Source organism: Otolemur garnettii, unplaced genomic scaffold (assembly GCF_000181295.1).
Source record: "Otolemur garnettii isolate 467f Iridium unplaced genomic scaffold, OtoGar3 scaffold00029, whole genome shotgun sequence".
NCBI lineage: Eukaryota > Metazoa > Chordata > Mammalia > Primates > Galagidae > Otolemur > Otolemur garnettii.
In genome coordinates, this window is record NW_003852424.1 from 14,270,860 (window position 1) to 14,287,380 (window position 16,521).

General features: G+C 52.1%; 1 protein-coding gene across 1 annotated transcript; it reads left to right on the forward strand.

Annotated features, from left to right (window-relative positions):
• The first annotated feature begins 6,425 nt into the window (after positions 1-6,425).
• PLK5 (polo like kinase 5) lies at positions 6,426-15,846 on the forward strand. The gene is given in 15 exon segments (XM_012804454.1): positions 6,426-6,533; positions 7,463-7,570; positions 7,708-7,824; positions 8,614-8,743; positions 8,836-8,923; positions 9,024-9,119; positions 9,692-9,890; positions 10,026-10,152; positions 10,353-10,429; positions 10,851-10,935; positions 11,187-11,264; positions 12,207-12,307; positions 12,310-12,363; positions 13,609-13,719; positions 15,661-15,846. Coding segments are annotated over 15 exon segments (1,665 nt in total).
• Positions 15,847-16,521: the final 675 nt, after the last annotated feature.

Genomic DNA, 16,521 nt, shown 5'->3' on the forward strand with positions numbered 1-16,521 from the left:
TTTTTTGGTTGCAGCTATCATTGTTTGGCGGGCCCAGGCTGGGGATTCGAACCTGCCACCTTAGGTGTATGTGGCTGGCGCCTTAGACGCTTGAGCCACAGGCGCCGAGCCAGACACCTTGATTTTAAAACTTCTGATCCCCAGACTGTAAGAGGATAAATTTGCAGTGTTTTAAGCCACCAAGTTTGTGGTGATTCGTTACAACCACCAGAAACAAATACTATTTGTCATGACTAAGGAACTGATATTGGTACATTAATATTACTAATTAATAACATCATTAATTACTATTTCATGACTATTGATTCAACTCCAATTTTTTTTTTTTGAGACAGAGCCACAAGCTGTTGCCCTGGGTACAGTGCCGTGGCATCACAGCTCACAGCAACCTCCAACTTCCGAGCTTAAGCGTACTTCTTGCCTCAGCCTCCCAAGTAGCTGGGACTACAGGTGCCTGCCACAACGCCTGGTTGTAGGTGTTGGTTGTAGTTGTTATTGTTGTTTGGCAGGCTCAGGCTGGATTTGAACCCTCCAGTTCTGGTGTAGATGACTGGCACTTTAGCTATTTGAGCTACAGGCACCAAGCCTAAATTCCAAACTTTATTTGGATTTCACTAGGCTTTTTTTTTCAACTATAGTCTATTTCCTCTTCCAGGCTCCCATATGATATTGAGCTATTTGTATTGTAATTATTATACTAAAAACACCCACTAGGTGAAAAGTAGATTATTCCTATGGCCAGTTCCAATGCAAGGAGACACCTTGGATGCAGCTGGAGTTGATCAATGTCCCTGAACGCAGGTTAATGCAAGACAGAGGGCATGGGGAGGCGTGTCCACTCTCATATGGGTCATAATAGGGATGAGAACAGACAAGACCCCTGCTAGTGGAGTTCCCCTTCCAGTGGGACAGAAAACCAGCCAACTAGCAAAGAAATAGTGATGGACCAAGAAGTAAGTAAACAGGAATCTGGGCTAGGGAATCATGGGGTAGAGGAAGGTGGCCCCTGTTTGAGTCCTAAGAGGTAAGAAGGGCCATCAGGTAAAGACTAGAGGGTGGAGAGAGCTTTGGGCAGAGGGTAGGCATGTGCAAAGGCCCTAAAGTGGGATGAGGTTGGTGTAGGCTCAACTAACAGGGAGGGCCAGAGTGGGGAGAGAGGAGGTATGGGGGGATGCTGCAGCCTAGAGCACCTGCCTGAGCTTCTGGGTCAGTCAGCACTGGATAGACAAGAAGATGGTCTTGTGCAGAGGCCCTGGCCAGGGCAGGACAAATAGCAGAGTGCAGGACTTGGATGGTCAATTCTTGGAAATGTTCCACCCAGTTCCTCTGGGGGTTCCTCAGGGACTGGGGCCTCAGGGACTCTTGGTGGTTACCAGCTCCTACCCTCCTCCCAAACCAAATCCCTGTGCTTTGCTTCAGGCTCAGCCTTTGGGGAAACCCAGATTGAGAGGGGTGAGGAGGGACACCTAGCTCACTTCAGCCATCCCCCTCATCAAAATTAAGATATGCATCCACTGCCCAGGCTAAAGCCACCTACCTAGACAATGTCAGTGGGAGGATGTGCAGAGATGAGATAAAGGGCTTCAGAACTGAGCTCTGGGCCCTGGGGGGAGAGGAGGAAGCCGGAGGGGCTTCCAGGAGATAATTGACTGGAAAGATGGAAAAAATACCCAGAATAGGGGTCTGTCCCAGAAAATGGTGCTTCTAGAAGGAGTCAACAGCAAATGGCTGGTTTGAGGGCAGCCTGGCACCATGATCATGGGGTTTCTGGAACTTCTCCCTTCCACTTGCTCTGATCCTGGGGCTACCATCCTCCTGGGACCTGGATGGTCAGCTGAGGGCTCATGCATCCAGGCACGTGGGACTCCACGGGTGTTTGTTAAAGGCTAGGGGACCAAAGAGGGAATCAGGAACTGGGCTGAGTCATGTTGCCTGGTGGCTCCCACTCTGGCACCTTCCAAGGAGGGGGCTGGCCAGGCCTCTGTGGAGCCTAGACTCCTGCTGTCTCAACAGTCACCCCTCCACCTGCAGCAGGTATTTTGAGCAAAGCTTCGCAGAACTTCTCTTGAGAAATCTGCTGAGTCTGGAGAGTGAGCTCAGGTCAGCGAAAGAACAGAGACCAAAAGAGAAAAGGAGACCGTGGCCTGGAGTAGGAGGGGCGTGTGGGGGTGAGCAGCTCCTGGGGACTCCAGTCAAGACCCTGCAGGCCTCAGTAATCCAGGGCAGGGGACGTGGTGGGAGGTTCAGGCAACTCTGCTAAATCTTGCTTGCTTCATTGCAAAATAGCAATCCTGTGCTCAGCATACAAGTTATACGTCAGTTTTCTCCCCGGTAAAATGGGAGTATTGGTAAGTCCACTAGGACTGTGTTTTGGAATGGTGAGAAATCTAATATATTTTTCTTTTTTTTTATTGTGGCAATGTATACATACATAAAATGTATGATCTCAACCTTTTTTTTTTTTTTTGAGACAGTCTCGTTATGTTGCCCTTGGTAGAGTGTTGTGGCATCATAGCTCACAGCAACCTCAAACTAAGTGGGCTAAATGATTCTTTTGCCTCAGCCTCCCAAGTAACTGGGACTACAGGTGCCTGCAACAATACTCAGCTGTTTTGTTGTTGTTGTTATTGTTTGGCCCGGGCCAGTGTCCTACTCAACTGAGCCACAGGCGCCGCCCACATTCACACAGTTCTGCAACCGTCACCATCCTTCATCTCTGGAACTTTCATATCCTCCCACACTGAAATTCTGTCCCCCCAAAACACTAATTCTCTGTCCTTTTCCCAGTCCTTGGCACTCCCCATTCTATTTCCTGCCTTTGTGAATCTGATGCCTCTAGGGACCTCCTATGAGTGGAATCACATGCTGTGTGTCCTGTGTCTAGCTAATTTCACTGAGTATCATGTCCTCAGGAGTCATCCATTGTAGTCAGCTTCCTTTTCATGGCCAAGTAATATTGTATATGTGTGGATGGGCCACATTGTATTGATCCATTCATCTGTCAATGCACATGAGTATTTTCCACCTTTTGGTTGTTATGAATCCTGCTGCTATGAACATTTGCTTTTCATTTTATTACAAGTTTATTTCATTCTTCAGTACAGATTCCAAGAAATGAAATTCAATATCTCAATCTCCCCTCTTGGGTTCTCAAACCTGAGGCCCCCATCCCTTTTGGATGTGCAGAGAACACATTCCCCATTTCCAGAGTCACCTGGTGGGACATCAACCCCACCCCCAAGAAGTCACCTCTCAGACACATCCTTCTTGACCCTGGGTCTAAATGGGCCCCCTTTTCCTTTTTTTCTTTTCATATAAAATTACCTCTTTTTTTTTTTTTTTTTCCTGAGACAGAGTCTCACTATGTCACCCTTGGTAGAGTGCCATGGCTTCACAGCTCACAGCAACCTCAAACTCTTGAGCTAAGTGATTCTTTTGTCTCAGTCTCCCAAGTAGCTGGGACTATAGGTGCCCACCACAAGGTTGTAGTTGTCATTGTTGTTTGGCAGGCCTGGGCTGGATTCAAACCCACCACCCTGGTGTATGTGGCCAGCGCCCTAGCTGCTGAGCTATGGGCACTGAGCCTAAAATTACCTTTTTAGGATGCACAATTCAATGTCATTTAGTCCATCTACAATGCTACATAATAACCACCTACCTAGGGCAGCGCCTGTGGCTCAGTGAGTAGGGTACCGGTCCCATATACCAAGGGTGGTGGGTTCAAACCTGGTCCCAGCCAAACTGCAACAAAAAAATAGCTGGGCATTGTGGTGGATGCCTGTAGTCCCAGCTACTCAGGAGGCTGAGGTGAGAGAATCATCTGAGCCCAAGAGCTGGAGGTTGCTGTGAGCTGTGTCGCCATGGCACTCTACCAAGGGTGACAAAGTAAGACTCTGTCTCTAAAAAATAAAACAAAACTGGCTCAGTGCTTGTGGCTCAAGTGGCTAAGGCGCCAGCCACATACACCTAAGGTGGTGGGTTCGAATCCAGCCTGGGCCCACCAAAACAACAATGATGGCTGCAACCAAAAAATAGCCAGGTGTTGTGGTGAGTGCCTATGGTCCCAGCTACTTGGGAAGCTGAGGCAGGAGACTCACTTGAGCCCAGGAGTTGGAGGTTGCTGTGAACTATGATGCCACAGCACTCTACCCAGGGGGACAGCTTGAGGCTTTGTCTCAAAAAACAAAACAAAACAAAACAAAAAATAACCACCTACCTATATCTAAGCCGAAAATACTTGCATCACCCCCAAAAGAGACCCCAAATCTCCCCTAGTGTCTGTGAGAGGGTTTCAAGGACAGCCCAGGGGTGGTGTTGGGGGCATCCTTCCCCAGGGGCCCCCTAAAAGCCTCTGGGTTCAGGCTGGGGTGGGTAGGTCACCCAAGGCAGGGTGGGAATAGAGAGATGCAGGCTGGGACAGGAGGCCCCCCAGGTCTGAAATAGAGGCATAGCTGGGAAGATGCAGCAGGCATCCTAGGGAGAGGGAGCGGAAACAGGAGCTGGTCTTCATGCAGTGGGCATCAGCTGACAGGCAGGCTGTGAGGCTCTGGGCCAGGAATTCTGATTTCTTTCCCCCTGGGAAGCTTCTGGGTGTTCAGCCGGTACAGCCATGTGCTCCGGTACAATGGCACTGCTCCTGAGGGCTGCCAAGACAGGAAGCCTGCAGGGAAACAGTACTATGGGGGCACAGGGATTTTGAACCCATTCTGACCCACTCTGACCTACCCAGCGATTCACAGTCCAGTGATTCTTCAGAGCATTCCCAAGCCTCAGTTTCCCCATCTGAAACACAGGGTTAAGATCAGCACCTACCTCGGGGCCAAGCTACTGCCTAGAAAGGGCCTAGTTGACTCATTCCTACCTCCAAAGCTTTCTCTGAGCCCTGACTTGGTTAAATCTAGGGTCACCTACTTGCAGTCCCTTAAGTTGTTGTCATTTTAGAAGGGCAAGGCTTGATCTGTCTTGGGCACACAGAGCTCAACACAGGTCTGCATACAACAGATGCTTAACAAATACCTGAACTAACACTGGGTTGGAGGTATGCTATCAATCAGGACTGCCTTTCTCCCCCTGAAGATTCTAGGGTGATCCTGCTGTGATGGCCCAGACCCCAGGGCCCCTGAGCTGTTTACCTCTTTGCTGGCTGGACCTGGTTCTCCTTAACAGGGGATCTGTGCTCCCCAGTCTCAGCCATCTAGTCATGCACTGGCCTGGAATCCTTGTCCCTGGCACTGAGACCAAACCTCCCCAAAGTGCTCAAGTCTTGCCCTGTCTAATGCACTAGGGCCCCCATTTGACACACCGAGTAGACATGTGACAACCTGGGATGTGTTTCCTGTCCCTGCTGGTATGGCTGGGTCAGATCCCGAAATCTGGTTTCTGGAAAATTCCAGTCACACGGAGCCTGGCTAACCCCTCCCCATTTGTTGTGTTATGTAACATCTGGGGATTAATACTGTGGTGTCCAGAGGCAGCTGTTTGGATTCGAATCCAGTGCTGTCCTTTCCTGGATTTGTTAAGCAACTTAACCTCCCAGGCTCTCAGTGTGCTCCCCCATAAAATGGGCACAAGGCTGGTTTTTGTGTTCCAGGGTGGCTTAAGGGTGAGGTGAGGCTGGAGCACACTCAGAGAACCCTCCCTGTTCCAAGGGGCCCAAGCCCATTCACTGTTTTCTCACCCAGCTGCCTTTCCCAGGGGTTATTTCAGGGACACCCCAGCTTGGCTGTGTCAGGAGTCACAAAGACTTTGTCCTGTCCCTTCTCACTGTTGAATCTCCTTGATATATGATCCCCCCACCCCTGTGTGGCCCCAGCCCATGGGTGCCCCCAAGCCTCAGCCCTGCCTCATGGTCCCTTCCCCAGGGTCACTCCCCTGCTCACCAGTCCCCAGCCCCTAGCCCCACAGATACTAGGTTTCTCCTTGGCCCTGGGGAGCCACAGCAGTATTCAGAGCAGGAGAAAGTCCTATATTATCAGGTAGGCCCCATGAACCTGCCAGCAGGCAGGACCCAGACACATTCAGGATGATGAGACTCACACTTCAAGCCATTTTGGAAAGAACCCCCAATACCCATTTGCAGAAGAGCCTCCGTTTCCTGCTCAGTAAAATGAGCACCTTGGTTCCCAGAAAGCCGGGAGATGCAGGGTTGAAAGGAGTAACGGGGCTGAGCAGCTGCTTCTGGTGCCCAGTGGTCGCGTGGAGCACTGGCCGGGTCCCTGGAAAACCCCACCGCCCCGCGTCCCCGCACACCCCCGCCCCTCCCGCCCGCTAGCCAGCCTGGAGGACCCGCGCCCCGCCCACTCCCGTCCCTGCAAGCCAATAAAATGCACCGCGGGCGGCGGCGGCGGGTCCAGGAACTGCGGCGCGGTGGTCTCTCCGGAGCTGTGCTGGCTTCGGCTCAGAGTCCTCCACAGGCCCCTGGCGGGATGGAGCCCCGGCCGCGGCGGCCGCACAGGAGCCGCCAAGTAGTGGCCGCCTTCCTGCGCGACCCGAGCTCGGGACGCGTCTATAGACGCGGAAAGCTGATCGGCAAGGTTGGAGCTCCCTCCGGCTCCCTCCCACCCCATATCCTGAGCCTCCGCGAGAGTCAGGGTTAGGGGACAGCGGGGGGCGTGAGCACGGTGGGGTGAGCGCAATCACCTGGCCCCAGGCTTTGGGCTCTGAGTGTGTCGCGTGTCCGTGTGAGTTCGGCATCTGACATTGTACTGGCATGGGTTGGGCTCCGGGCTTGGTGTGGCGGGAACTGGGATTTGGCGCCTGAAGCTATGTGTTGGTGAGTTGGGTGTACAGTGTGTGGGTGTGTGCGTGCCTTTTTAGGGGGCTCTTTTGTGTTGTGTCCAGGTGTGCGTGTGCAAATGTGTTGAGTGTCTGATGTTATACCTCTCTGTGCTTTCCATGTCCCTGCTGATGAATTGTGGGTTGCTATGTTGTACCCCCATGTGTTGTGTTGTGTTTGTGTGTCTATGGGTTGTGTGGATGTGTTGTGTTGTGGATTTGTGTGTCTGTGGGTTGTGTGGATGTGTTGTGTTGTGCATTTGTGTGTCTGTGGGTTGTGTGGATGTGTTGTGTTTGTGTGACTGTCAGTTGCATGCATGTATTGTGTTGTGTATTTATGTGTCTATGGTTTACGTCCATGTGTTATGTTGTGTATTTGTGTGTCTGTGGGGTGTGTCCATGTGTTGTGTTGTTTGTGACCATGTTCTGTGTGTCTGGGTGTCATGTGTCCAGGTATGGGGCTACATGTATCCAAGTATAGTTCTGAGTATGTCCCTGCACCTTCATGTATGCCCAGGAGGGTGGGTGTGAGCTGGGTGTCATTTTGTCTTGGGTGTGTGTATGTGTGTGTGTGAAGAGACCTTGCCACACCAGGGTCCCTGTGCCTCCGTGCACACCACCAGTCTGTGTACCTATTTACACACCTGTGTGCACCTGTCCACTACTCCAGCTAATTTCCTCCCTGCAGGGTGCTTTTAGCCACTGCTACAAGCTGACAGACATGTCCACAAGTGCTGTGTTTGCCCTCAAGGTGGTTCCTCGACGTGGGGCTGGGCATCTGTGCCCAGGGGGGAAGGTAAATCCTCCCATTGGGGGCCCTAGCCCACAGTGTGTCTGTAGAGAAGGCCGAGCTCTTTGGTTCCAGCTATGTCGTGGGGTGTAGGCCACTGGGCCTGGGTCCTACAGGTGCACATGTCAGGGCTGTACTTACAGGTGGAACGTGAGATCACCTTGCATAGCTGCCTGCGACACCGCAATATTGTGGCCTTCCACGGACACTTTGCTGACCGTGACCACGTGTACATGGTGTTGGAGTACTGCAGCCGCCAGGTGCTGGGGGCAAGCAGAGGGCAGAGTAAGGGGACGCTCACTTCATGTCTGCCACCCCATCTATGTTGGCCCCCTGTCCATCTGTATTCAACTGCTTCTTTTTTTTTTTAATTAAATCATAACTATGTACATTAATGCAATTATGGGGTACAGTGTGCTGGTTTTATATACAATTTGATATACTTTCATCAAACTGGTTAACATAGCCTTTACCGCATTTTCTTAGTTATTGTATTAAGACATGTTTCTACACTTAGTAGATTTAACATGTACCCTGTATTCACCTGCTTCTACCTGTACCCACACCATGTTCATTGTGAACCCTCAGCCAAGGCCCAGTCACCAAGGACTGTGCCCGCACATGACAACAGTGTTCATCCTCTACTCCCCATACCCTCTCAGGTTCTCTTGAATCACCTAGGCATGCCTGTACTCATCTGTACCCACCTGCATGGGCCTGTGCCTGTCTCTCCTGGTCACTTGTGCCTGTCCTGCACTCATTCATGCTTGTCTTGGCTCAGTTGAAGTTAGTTGTGCCTTCATAGACCCCCTTGGACTCATTTTGCCCACTTAAGTACACCTGTGCCCAGTGTATGCCCACTTTGTGTTTATCTCTGATCATCTAGCCCTTCCCAAACTCATCTGTGGCCATCTGGGCCCATCTGAACTCAACTTTGCTCACCTGCGCCCATCCCACAATCAGGCATGGCCACTTTGGCAAAACTGAACTTACTTTTCCCTTCTACCCTGGGTCTGCTGGGTGCTGGTGCTGGTGCCTGTCACCTGCAGTCTTTGGCCCACGTGCTGAAGGCACGGCACACTCTGACGGAGCCTGAGGTGCGCTATTACCTGCGAGGCCTGGTCAGTGGCCTTCGCTACCTGCACCAGCGGCACATTGTGCACCGGGACCTGAAACCAAGTGAGTACTGGGGAAGGGCACTTGTCTATGGGCTGGTGGGTGGCTGGGGTACAGCACCTGCCCTCTCACACAGCATCTCTCTTCACTGGCAGGTAATTTCTTTCTTAACAAGAACATGGAGGTGAAGATTGGAGACCTGGGGTTGGCTGCCAGGGTGGGGCCAGGGGGCCACTGCCACAGGTGATAGTGGGAGGCTCTGAGCAGTATGTCTGGGGGACACTGGTGGCCTCAAGTCTGGCATGGGGGCCCCAGCCTTCCTCAGCCCCCTGGTTCTCCCCAGAGTGCTCTGCGGGACCCCAAACTTCCAGGCCCCAGAAGTCATCTCCAGAAATGGGCACTCCTGCCAGTCAGACATCTGGGCTCTGGGCTGCATCATGTGAGTGGGACCCCGGGAGCTGGGCCTAGGGAGAGTGGGCATGTGGGCACATGCGCAGGCAGGTAAGGTTAGGTGTCAGCACACATAGGGAAGATTAAATGGTAGGATGGGCATGTGGATGCATTCACAGAACAGTTGTGGACTGGTGTGCAGAGGTGGGGGCTAGGTGGGAATGTATACCTGCCATCATCTGTGTGCGCAGGTATGAATAGGACATATATGGAGATATGTGTGTGTGAAGAAAGACAAATGTGAGGGTGCACAGAGATGTGGACAAATGCAGAGAGGTGGCCAGTCAGGGCATATGGGGACAGGGATTTGGCATACGCAGGAATAGAGCAGATGTGAGCAAGCATCAGATAGAATTGGAAAGGTGTGTGCAGGTGCAGGCAGATATACAGAAAAGTGTTAGTGTCCACCCAAAAGGGTGTGCAGGTTTGGCCAGGTGCATGTGGGGAAATGGATACAAAGTGTATACCCAGTAAGGCTGTATGCACAGGTGTGGCCAGGCATGCACAGGTAGGTGTGAGCAAAGCCTGGATGCCCTGGTTCCTGCCCCTCACCTGGCTCAGGTACATGGTACTGACTGGCACCCCACCCTTCATGGCGGCACCTCTGTCTGAGATGTACCAGAACATCCGCGATGGCCACTACCCCGAGCCTGCCCACCTGTCACCCAATGCACGCCACCTCATTGCCCGCCTTCTAGCACCCAACCCAGGCGAACGGCCCAGCCTGGACCACCTGCTGGAAGATGACTTCTTCACACAGGTGAGAGGAGCTCCAGTGTTATGTGGGCGGGATGCCCAGGCCCCTCTTGGCCACAGCCAGGCCCCTAAATGTCCCAGGTGCTCAGGAACTGGGTAGCCTAAGCTGGAGGCTGACCACAGACCCCCCCATCCAAAGGGTTTCACTCCAGACCGGCTACCACCCCATTCGTGCCATAGCCCACCCATCTTCACCATCCCCCTGCCTCTGGGCAGGCTCTTCCAGAAGGCAGGTCAGCTGCTGCTGTCCCAGTGCCGGCCACCTTGTGAGTACATCACCCACTACCCCTGCCCACATCCCCAACACTGCCCACCCCTGCCTAACGCCTGTGCTGCAGCCTCCTACACCTGCTCACACCTCACACCTCCTCTGTAACCTCACATCTGTGGCAGAGGAAAATGTGGGAGGCAGGGACTCCCCTCAACATGGCCCAGGCTCTGTGCACAAAGCTTCTGCCTCCCTCAGGCTCCTTCACTCCTAAAGAAGCCTCGGGTCCAAGAGAGGATGGGATGGACCCAGACTCCATGGAGTGGGATAGTGAGGTGAGGAACCAGGTGGGGGATGGGGGTGGTACACATGAAGGATGTCCCTGGTCCCTCCTCCATGCTGTCTTCCCTGAACCCCTGGATGAAGCCTTGACCCCCCCTCTTGGGGGTGCCCAAGCCTAGATGCCTATCCCCAGTCCCATCCAGACTCACTAGGACTTGAACCCCTCTGCATCCATGTCTGTCTCCAACCCTGAGGCCTCGCAAGGTCCAGGCCCCTGGCCAAGGGGCCCTAATCCCATCCATTGTTCATTCTATCACATTTACTGCATGCTTACTGTATGCCTTGAGATACTCTGAGGCTACATCTCAAGAGGAAAACAGTTCCTCTGTGTGCTGAGTTTGCCAAGGCAGAGAGCAGGTCACAGAGGGGTCTTGGAGGAAAGGCCGCCCCTCACCTCTGCTGCTCCCTGCTCAGGTCTCCCTGTCCAAGAAGGAGGCTCCCTGCCCTGAGGCCCCTATCCATGTAATCACACAGGGGATCCTCCAGAGTGACCCAGCAGGTAAGTCAACCATTGGGCTATGGAGTGAGGATCCAGAACTTAGCGGCAAATGTTGTACCTTGCTAGGGTCACACCCCCTCTCCTGGCCTCAATTTTCCCAGCTATAAAAGGAGAATGATAACCAGAATTCTTCTGGGTTAAAATGAGATTTTTCTGGATGTTACAGTCCAGAGAGGGACTGATTGGAGAGGCCCCTCTTGGTGGGAGCTCAAGCCTGTTTTCCCCCACCCCGACAGAATCTGTTTCCACAGAGCCAGAGGGGAGCCAGAAGTTGGAGGTGGAGGTGGCCATCAGAAACCTGCAGCTCTGCCTGGATGCTGGCCCCTCAGGTAGGAGACTCAAGCTCCCCCAGGGGTCGTCCTTTGTTTTAGTATCTAAGGAAAATCACCTTTGCCCCATCCAGGGCTCTCCTGGTTGTTTCTGGGCTTCCTTGGGAGCAAGGGATCCTTTTATTTATTTATTTATTTTTTTGAGACAGAGCCTCAAGCTATCACCCTGAGTAGAGTGCTGTGGCATCACAGCTCACAGCAACCTTCACCTGCTGGGTTAAGCGATTCTCCTGCCTCCACCTCCCAAGTAGCTGAGACCACAAGCACCCCCACAACGCCCAGCTATTTTTTGGTTGCAGCCATCGTTGTTTGGTGGGCCCAGGCTGAATTCAAACCTGCCAGCTCAGGTGTATGTGGCTGGTGCCTTAGCCACTTGAGCCACAGGCACCGAGCCAAGGGATCCTTTTTTTGTAGGCAGGGTCTTCCTCTGTCCCCCAGACTGAAGTGCAATGGGCGTGATCATAGCTCACTGCAGTCTTAAACTTCTGGGCTCAAGGGATCCTCCTGCCTCAGCCTCACAGGGGGCTGCCACCACGCCCAGGTAATTTTTCTATTTTTTGTAGAGAGAGGGTCTCAGTATGTTCTCCAGGCTGGTCTTGAACTCCTGGGCTTAAGTCATTTTCCCACCCTGGCCTCCCAAATTACTGGGATTATAGGCATAAGCCACTGCATCTGGTCCCCAAATTTTTATATAAAATAAAATACAGCCTTATAGTGTTTTTGATATTGTAATTATTTCAGAATTACTTGTTCCCAGAGGCACACCACAATCTCAGGTCCTCTTTCTGCAAGGAAACGTTAGTTGACTTTTCCTTGTAGTTTTTGGTTTCTCCTCTGCCTACTCATCCACCATGAAAGCCCGCAGGCCTCAGCCTAGTCCTGTCTGGGGCTACTGGGCCCCACCCTGATCCCAGACTCAGCTCACTTCATCTTTGCACCCAGCCATACGGAACCCCCCAGGAGAGCAGCAGCCAGTCATCTGGGCCCTCAAGTGGGTGGATTATTCCAGCAAGTATGGCTTTGGCTACCAGCTGTCAGATGGGAGCAGCGGTGTTCTGCTTCGGGATGGCACCCACATGGCCCTGCGCTCCCCAGGAGGGTAAGTTGTGGGGCTTTTGTCCACACCTGCAGGTGCTCACTGTCTGGTAAGGGAGAATAATGCTAAACAAATGGGTGTTTAAGTGCTTTTTTTTTGTAGGAAATGAACCAAGTGAGGGGGCAGATTTGGGAGGAGGCAAATCTTCATGGGATAGATGGGAAAGAGGGACTCTGAGGAAGTAATGTAAATCACAAAAAGGAGCCTGTTGGGAATAGCATTTAAGACAAAGGGAACAGCGTATCCAAAGGTGGGTCCCAAGGTGGGACTGAGTGTGGCAAGTTAGAGAACAGTGAAGAAAACAGAGGGAGCAAGGGGAAGACAGGGAGGATGTGATGTCAGAGAGCCTCCTGGGCCACTGTAGGGCTTGGGCCCCAAGCGGAGGGGGCTCACTCAGGTTTTTAATGACATCTTTCTAGCAGAAGTGACCCAGGGTGGCTCGGCACCTGTGGCTCAAGTGGCTAAGGCACCAGCCACATACACCTAAGGTGGCAGGTTCGAATCCAGCCCAGGACTGTCAAACAACAATGACGGCTGCCACCAAAAAATAGCCAGGCATTGTGGTGGGCACCTGTGGTTCCAGCTACTTGGGAGGTGGAGGCAGAAGACTCGCTTGAATCCAGGAGTTGGAGGTTGCTGTGAGCTGTGATGCTACAGCAGTCTACCCGGGGGGACAGCTTGAGGCTCTGCTCTGTTTCAAAAAAAAAAAAAAAAAGTGACCCAGGGGACCAGCTGGGAGGTGACTGGACCAGTTTGGCAGACAATGGTGGTGACCTGGGATGAGGCATACTAGAGTCTGAACTGGAAGGCGGGAAGAATGGAGCAGCTATCAACTAAGATAGGGAGATGGCAGAAAGGACACATTGAGAGACGAGGGCTAGACATATGGACAGAGTGGTTAGTGTCAGTGTAGAGTTGGTCTTTAAAGCCACCATTTGAGGGGGTGTGATTGGGCAGGAAGGTGTCCACAGGAATGGGATGCCCAGAATAGAGGCCCTGGCAACAGGCACTGTCCTGTGCCCTGGCCATAGCCAAGTCTGCTACATGCCCGACCGCGGGAAACTGGAGACCTTCACCCTGAGGGATGTGCCGAGGCTGCTGGGGACCAAGCTGGCCGTGCTGCGGCTCTTCGCCTGCCACATGCAGCAGCAGCTGAGAAAGGTGGGGGCCGGGCCAGGTGATGCTGGGAGGTGGGGACCACCCTGACACCCCCCACCTGAGTGACTTTGGGGCTGAGTCTGTCTGCAGGAGGGAGCCCCGCCCATGCCCACACTGCCAGCCAGGCCCAGCCTCTGCCTACTGCGCTTCTTGGCATCCAAACAAGCCCTGCTGCTGCTCTTCAACAATGGGACAGTGCAGGTGAGCCAGCCCTGAACCCAAGGGTTGAAGGGCAGGGGCCTGCCCCTCCTAGGCTATGACAGAGCAGGCTCTGTGGAGAACCCCAGGAGACATTCCTGTCCTTAAAAGAAAACAACTGTTGGGTTCGAAATACAAAAACTGCAACATCAAAAATAAATGGCATGGCCAGGCACAGTGGCTCACGTCTATAATCCTAGCACTCTGGGAGACCAAGGAAGGTGGATTGCTTGAGCTCAGGTTTGAGACCAGCCTGAGCAAGAGTGAGACCTCATCTCTAAAAAAGCCAGGCATTGTGGCGGGCGCCTGTAGTCCCAGCTACTTGGGAGGCGGAGGCAGGAGAATCCCTTAAGCCGAAGAGTTTGAGGTTGCTGTGAAATATGATGCCACAACACTCTAACCAGGGCAAAGTGAAACTTTGTCTCAAAAAAAAAAAAAAAAAAGAAGAAGAAGAAAAGAAAAGAAAGCCTGGCATCTGTAGCTCAGTGGCTGGGGTGCCAGCCATATACACCAGAGCTGGCAGGTTCAAACTCAGCCCAGGCCTGCCAAACAGCAATGACAACTACAACCAAAAAATAGCTAGGCGTTGTGGTGGGCACCTGTAGTCCCAGCTACTTGGAGGCTGAGGCAAGAGAATCGCTTAAGCCCAAGAGTTTGAGGTTGCTGTGAGCTGTAACACCACAGCACTGTACCCAGGGCAACAGCTTGAGACTCTGTCTCAAAAAAAAAAAAAAAAAAGCAAGCAAGAAAGAAAAAAGAAATGGCATGTTTCAGTGATGGCAAAATGTCCTCTTTAGTCTTTGTCCTGTGTGGTTCAGTGGAGCAACTGTAAAAATATAATTTCAGTGAAAAATGGTTTTCAGGTTAAAGTTGTCCTGAGCAGTGGTGGTAAAATCACAGCCAGTCCTACAACATAGTTCAGAAGCAGTATAATATGTGACAGTTTTCTATATCATTATTAGTATCATCTTAACAGTATAAAAACACCACTATGGGCAGATAGGGATGTGCATCTGGGGTCTCTAGTTAAAAAGCGTTATCTTCAGGCCAGGTGAGGTGATACACACCTATAATCCCAGCAATTTGGGAAGCTAAGGTGGAAGGATCACATGAAGCCAGGAGTTTGAGACTAGACTGTGCAACATAGCAAGACCTGTCTCTACAAAAAACAGAAAAATTAGCCAGGCATGGAGGTGCATGCCTGTAGTCCCTGCTGCTGGGTGGCTGAAGCAGGAGGATCACTTACGCCCAGGAGTTCAAGGCCAGGGTGAGCTATGACCACACCACTGCTCTTCACCTGGTGACAGAGAACCTGTCTCAAAAAAAAAAACAAAAATCAAAAAACAAAACAAAAACAGAGAGCAAGTATTGTCTTCACAAGACCCTGCTTGGCAGCTGTAGAGATGGATACTCTACAGTGAGAGGGATATATCCCCAGTTTCATGGGCTTAAGAGTTTAGGGGTCTTTGGGTGACTGTGGACAGGGAAGCACCCATCTGAGCCTCAGTTTCTCCAACTGTACAGTATAGCACTCAGCCTCTACACCCTGAATTCTTTTTTTTTTTTTTTAAGAGACAGAGTCTCATTTCATCACCCTTGGTAGAGTGCTTTGGCATCACATCTCACAGCAACCTCCAACTCCTGGGCCTAAGCGATTCTCTTGCCTCAGCTTCCCAAGAAGCTGGACCACAGGTGCCTACCACATTGCCTGGCTATTTTTTTGTTGCAGTTTGGCTGGGGCCAGGTTTGAACCCGCCACCCTCGGTATATGGGGCTGGCGCCCTACTCACTGAGGCACAGTGCTGCCCTAGACCTTGAATTCTACTGGCTCAGGGCAGGGGCTCTTGGTCTAATGTCTGCATGCCCTCTTCACTAAAGGGCTAGAGCTGGGGCAGAGGACAGGAGGACACATCTCCCTTGACTGTGGCTTCCCACCCTTGGCAGGTCAGCTTGACTGGAGTCCAGGCCCACCTGGTACTGAGTGGTGAGGGTGAGGAGTTGTTGCTCACCCACTGGGAGCAGGGCCACCCTGGCACCTCCTACTCCCTGGGCATCCTGCGGAGCCACGGCTGCACCTTGGCCACCAGACAGCTCCTTCACCATGCTCTCTGTATGCTGCAGAGCATCTAGTGCCCCTGAGGGTCACAGTGGACCTCTGCATGATGGTACCAGGGACCCAGACTCCATTTCTATTCCTGTTGCTCCTCCAGAGGGAGTATCCTTGGGGAGAGCTGGTGGGCATGCAGGGGGCATGGAGAGTGTGGATCACTGCCTTGGCATAACTGTCCAACCAGGACTTTTGGTGGGCTTTGTTTCTTTTCCATTAAAGAAAACTTGCTGTAGAGATTGCCATCTGCCTCTCTTTGGGGGAAAGAGTTTGAGGAGCTTCGGCAAAGGGGCCGACTCTGGGTCTCCCGATCCCATTGCTCTTTGTGGCAGAAATGGGTGAGATTTTCACCAATACAGAAATTAGTACCAGACATGGGTTCTTCTGTAACCCCAAATCTAAAATATGGGACATTAATTCAAAGGATGGACAGGGGGCAAACCAGTGCCAGAGCTGGGTAGATGGGAGCCATGCTATGCAAAATGATTGGCAAAACTGTTACCTGAGATGACCTAGGGAGTAGACAGTGTGTCTGTGAGTCTGGCCACTCTGGGCTGATTATCATGGACGAGATGTTATTCAAAAGAGGTGAACTGGTCAGCAAGCACATAGACATTACAGAAGTCGGGAATTTGAGTCTTAGAAATTGGAAAAAGCATGTGCTTCTCACGTGGATGGTTGGAGATGTGATTGTGGAG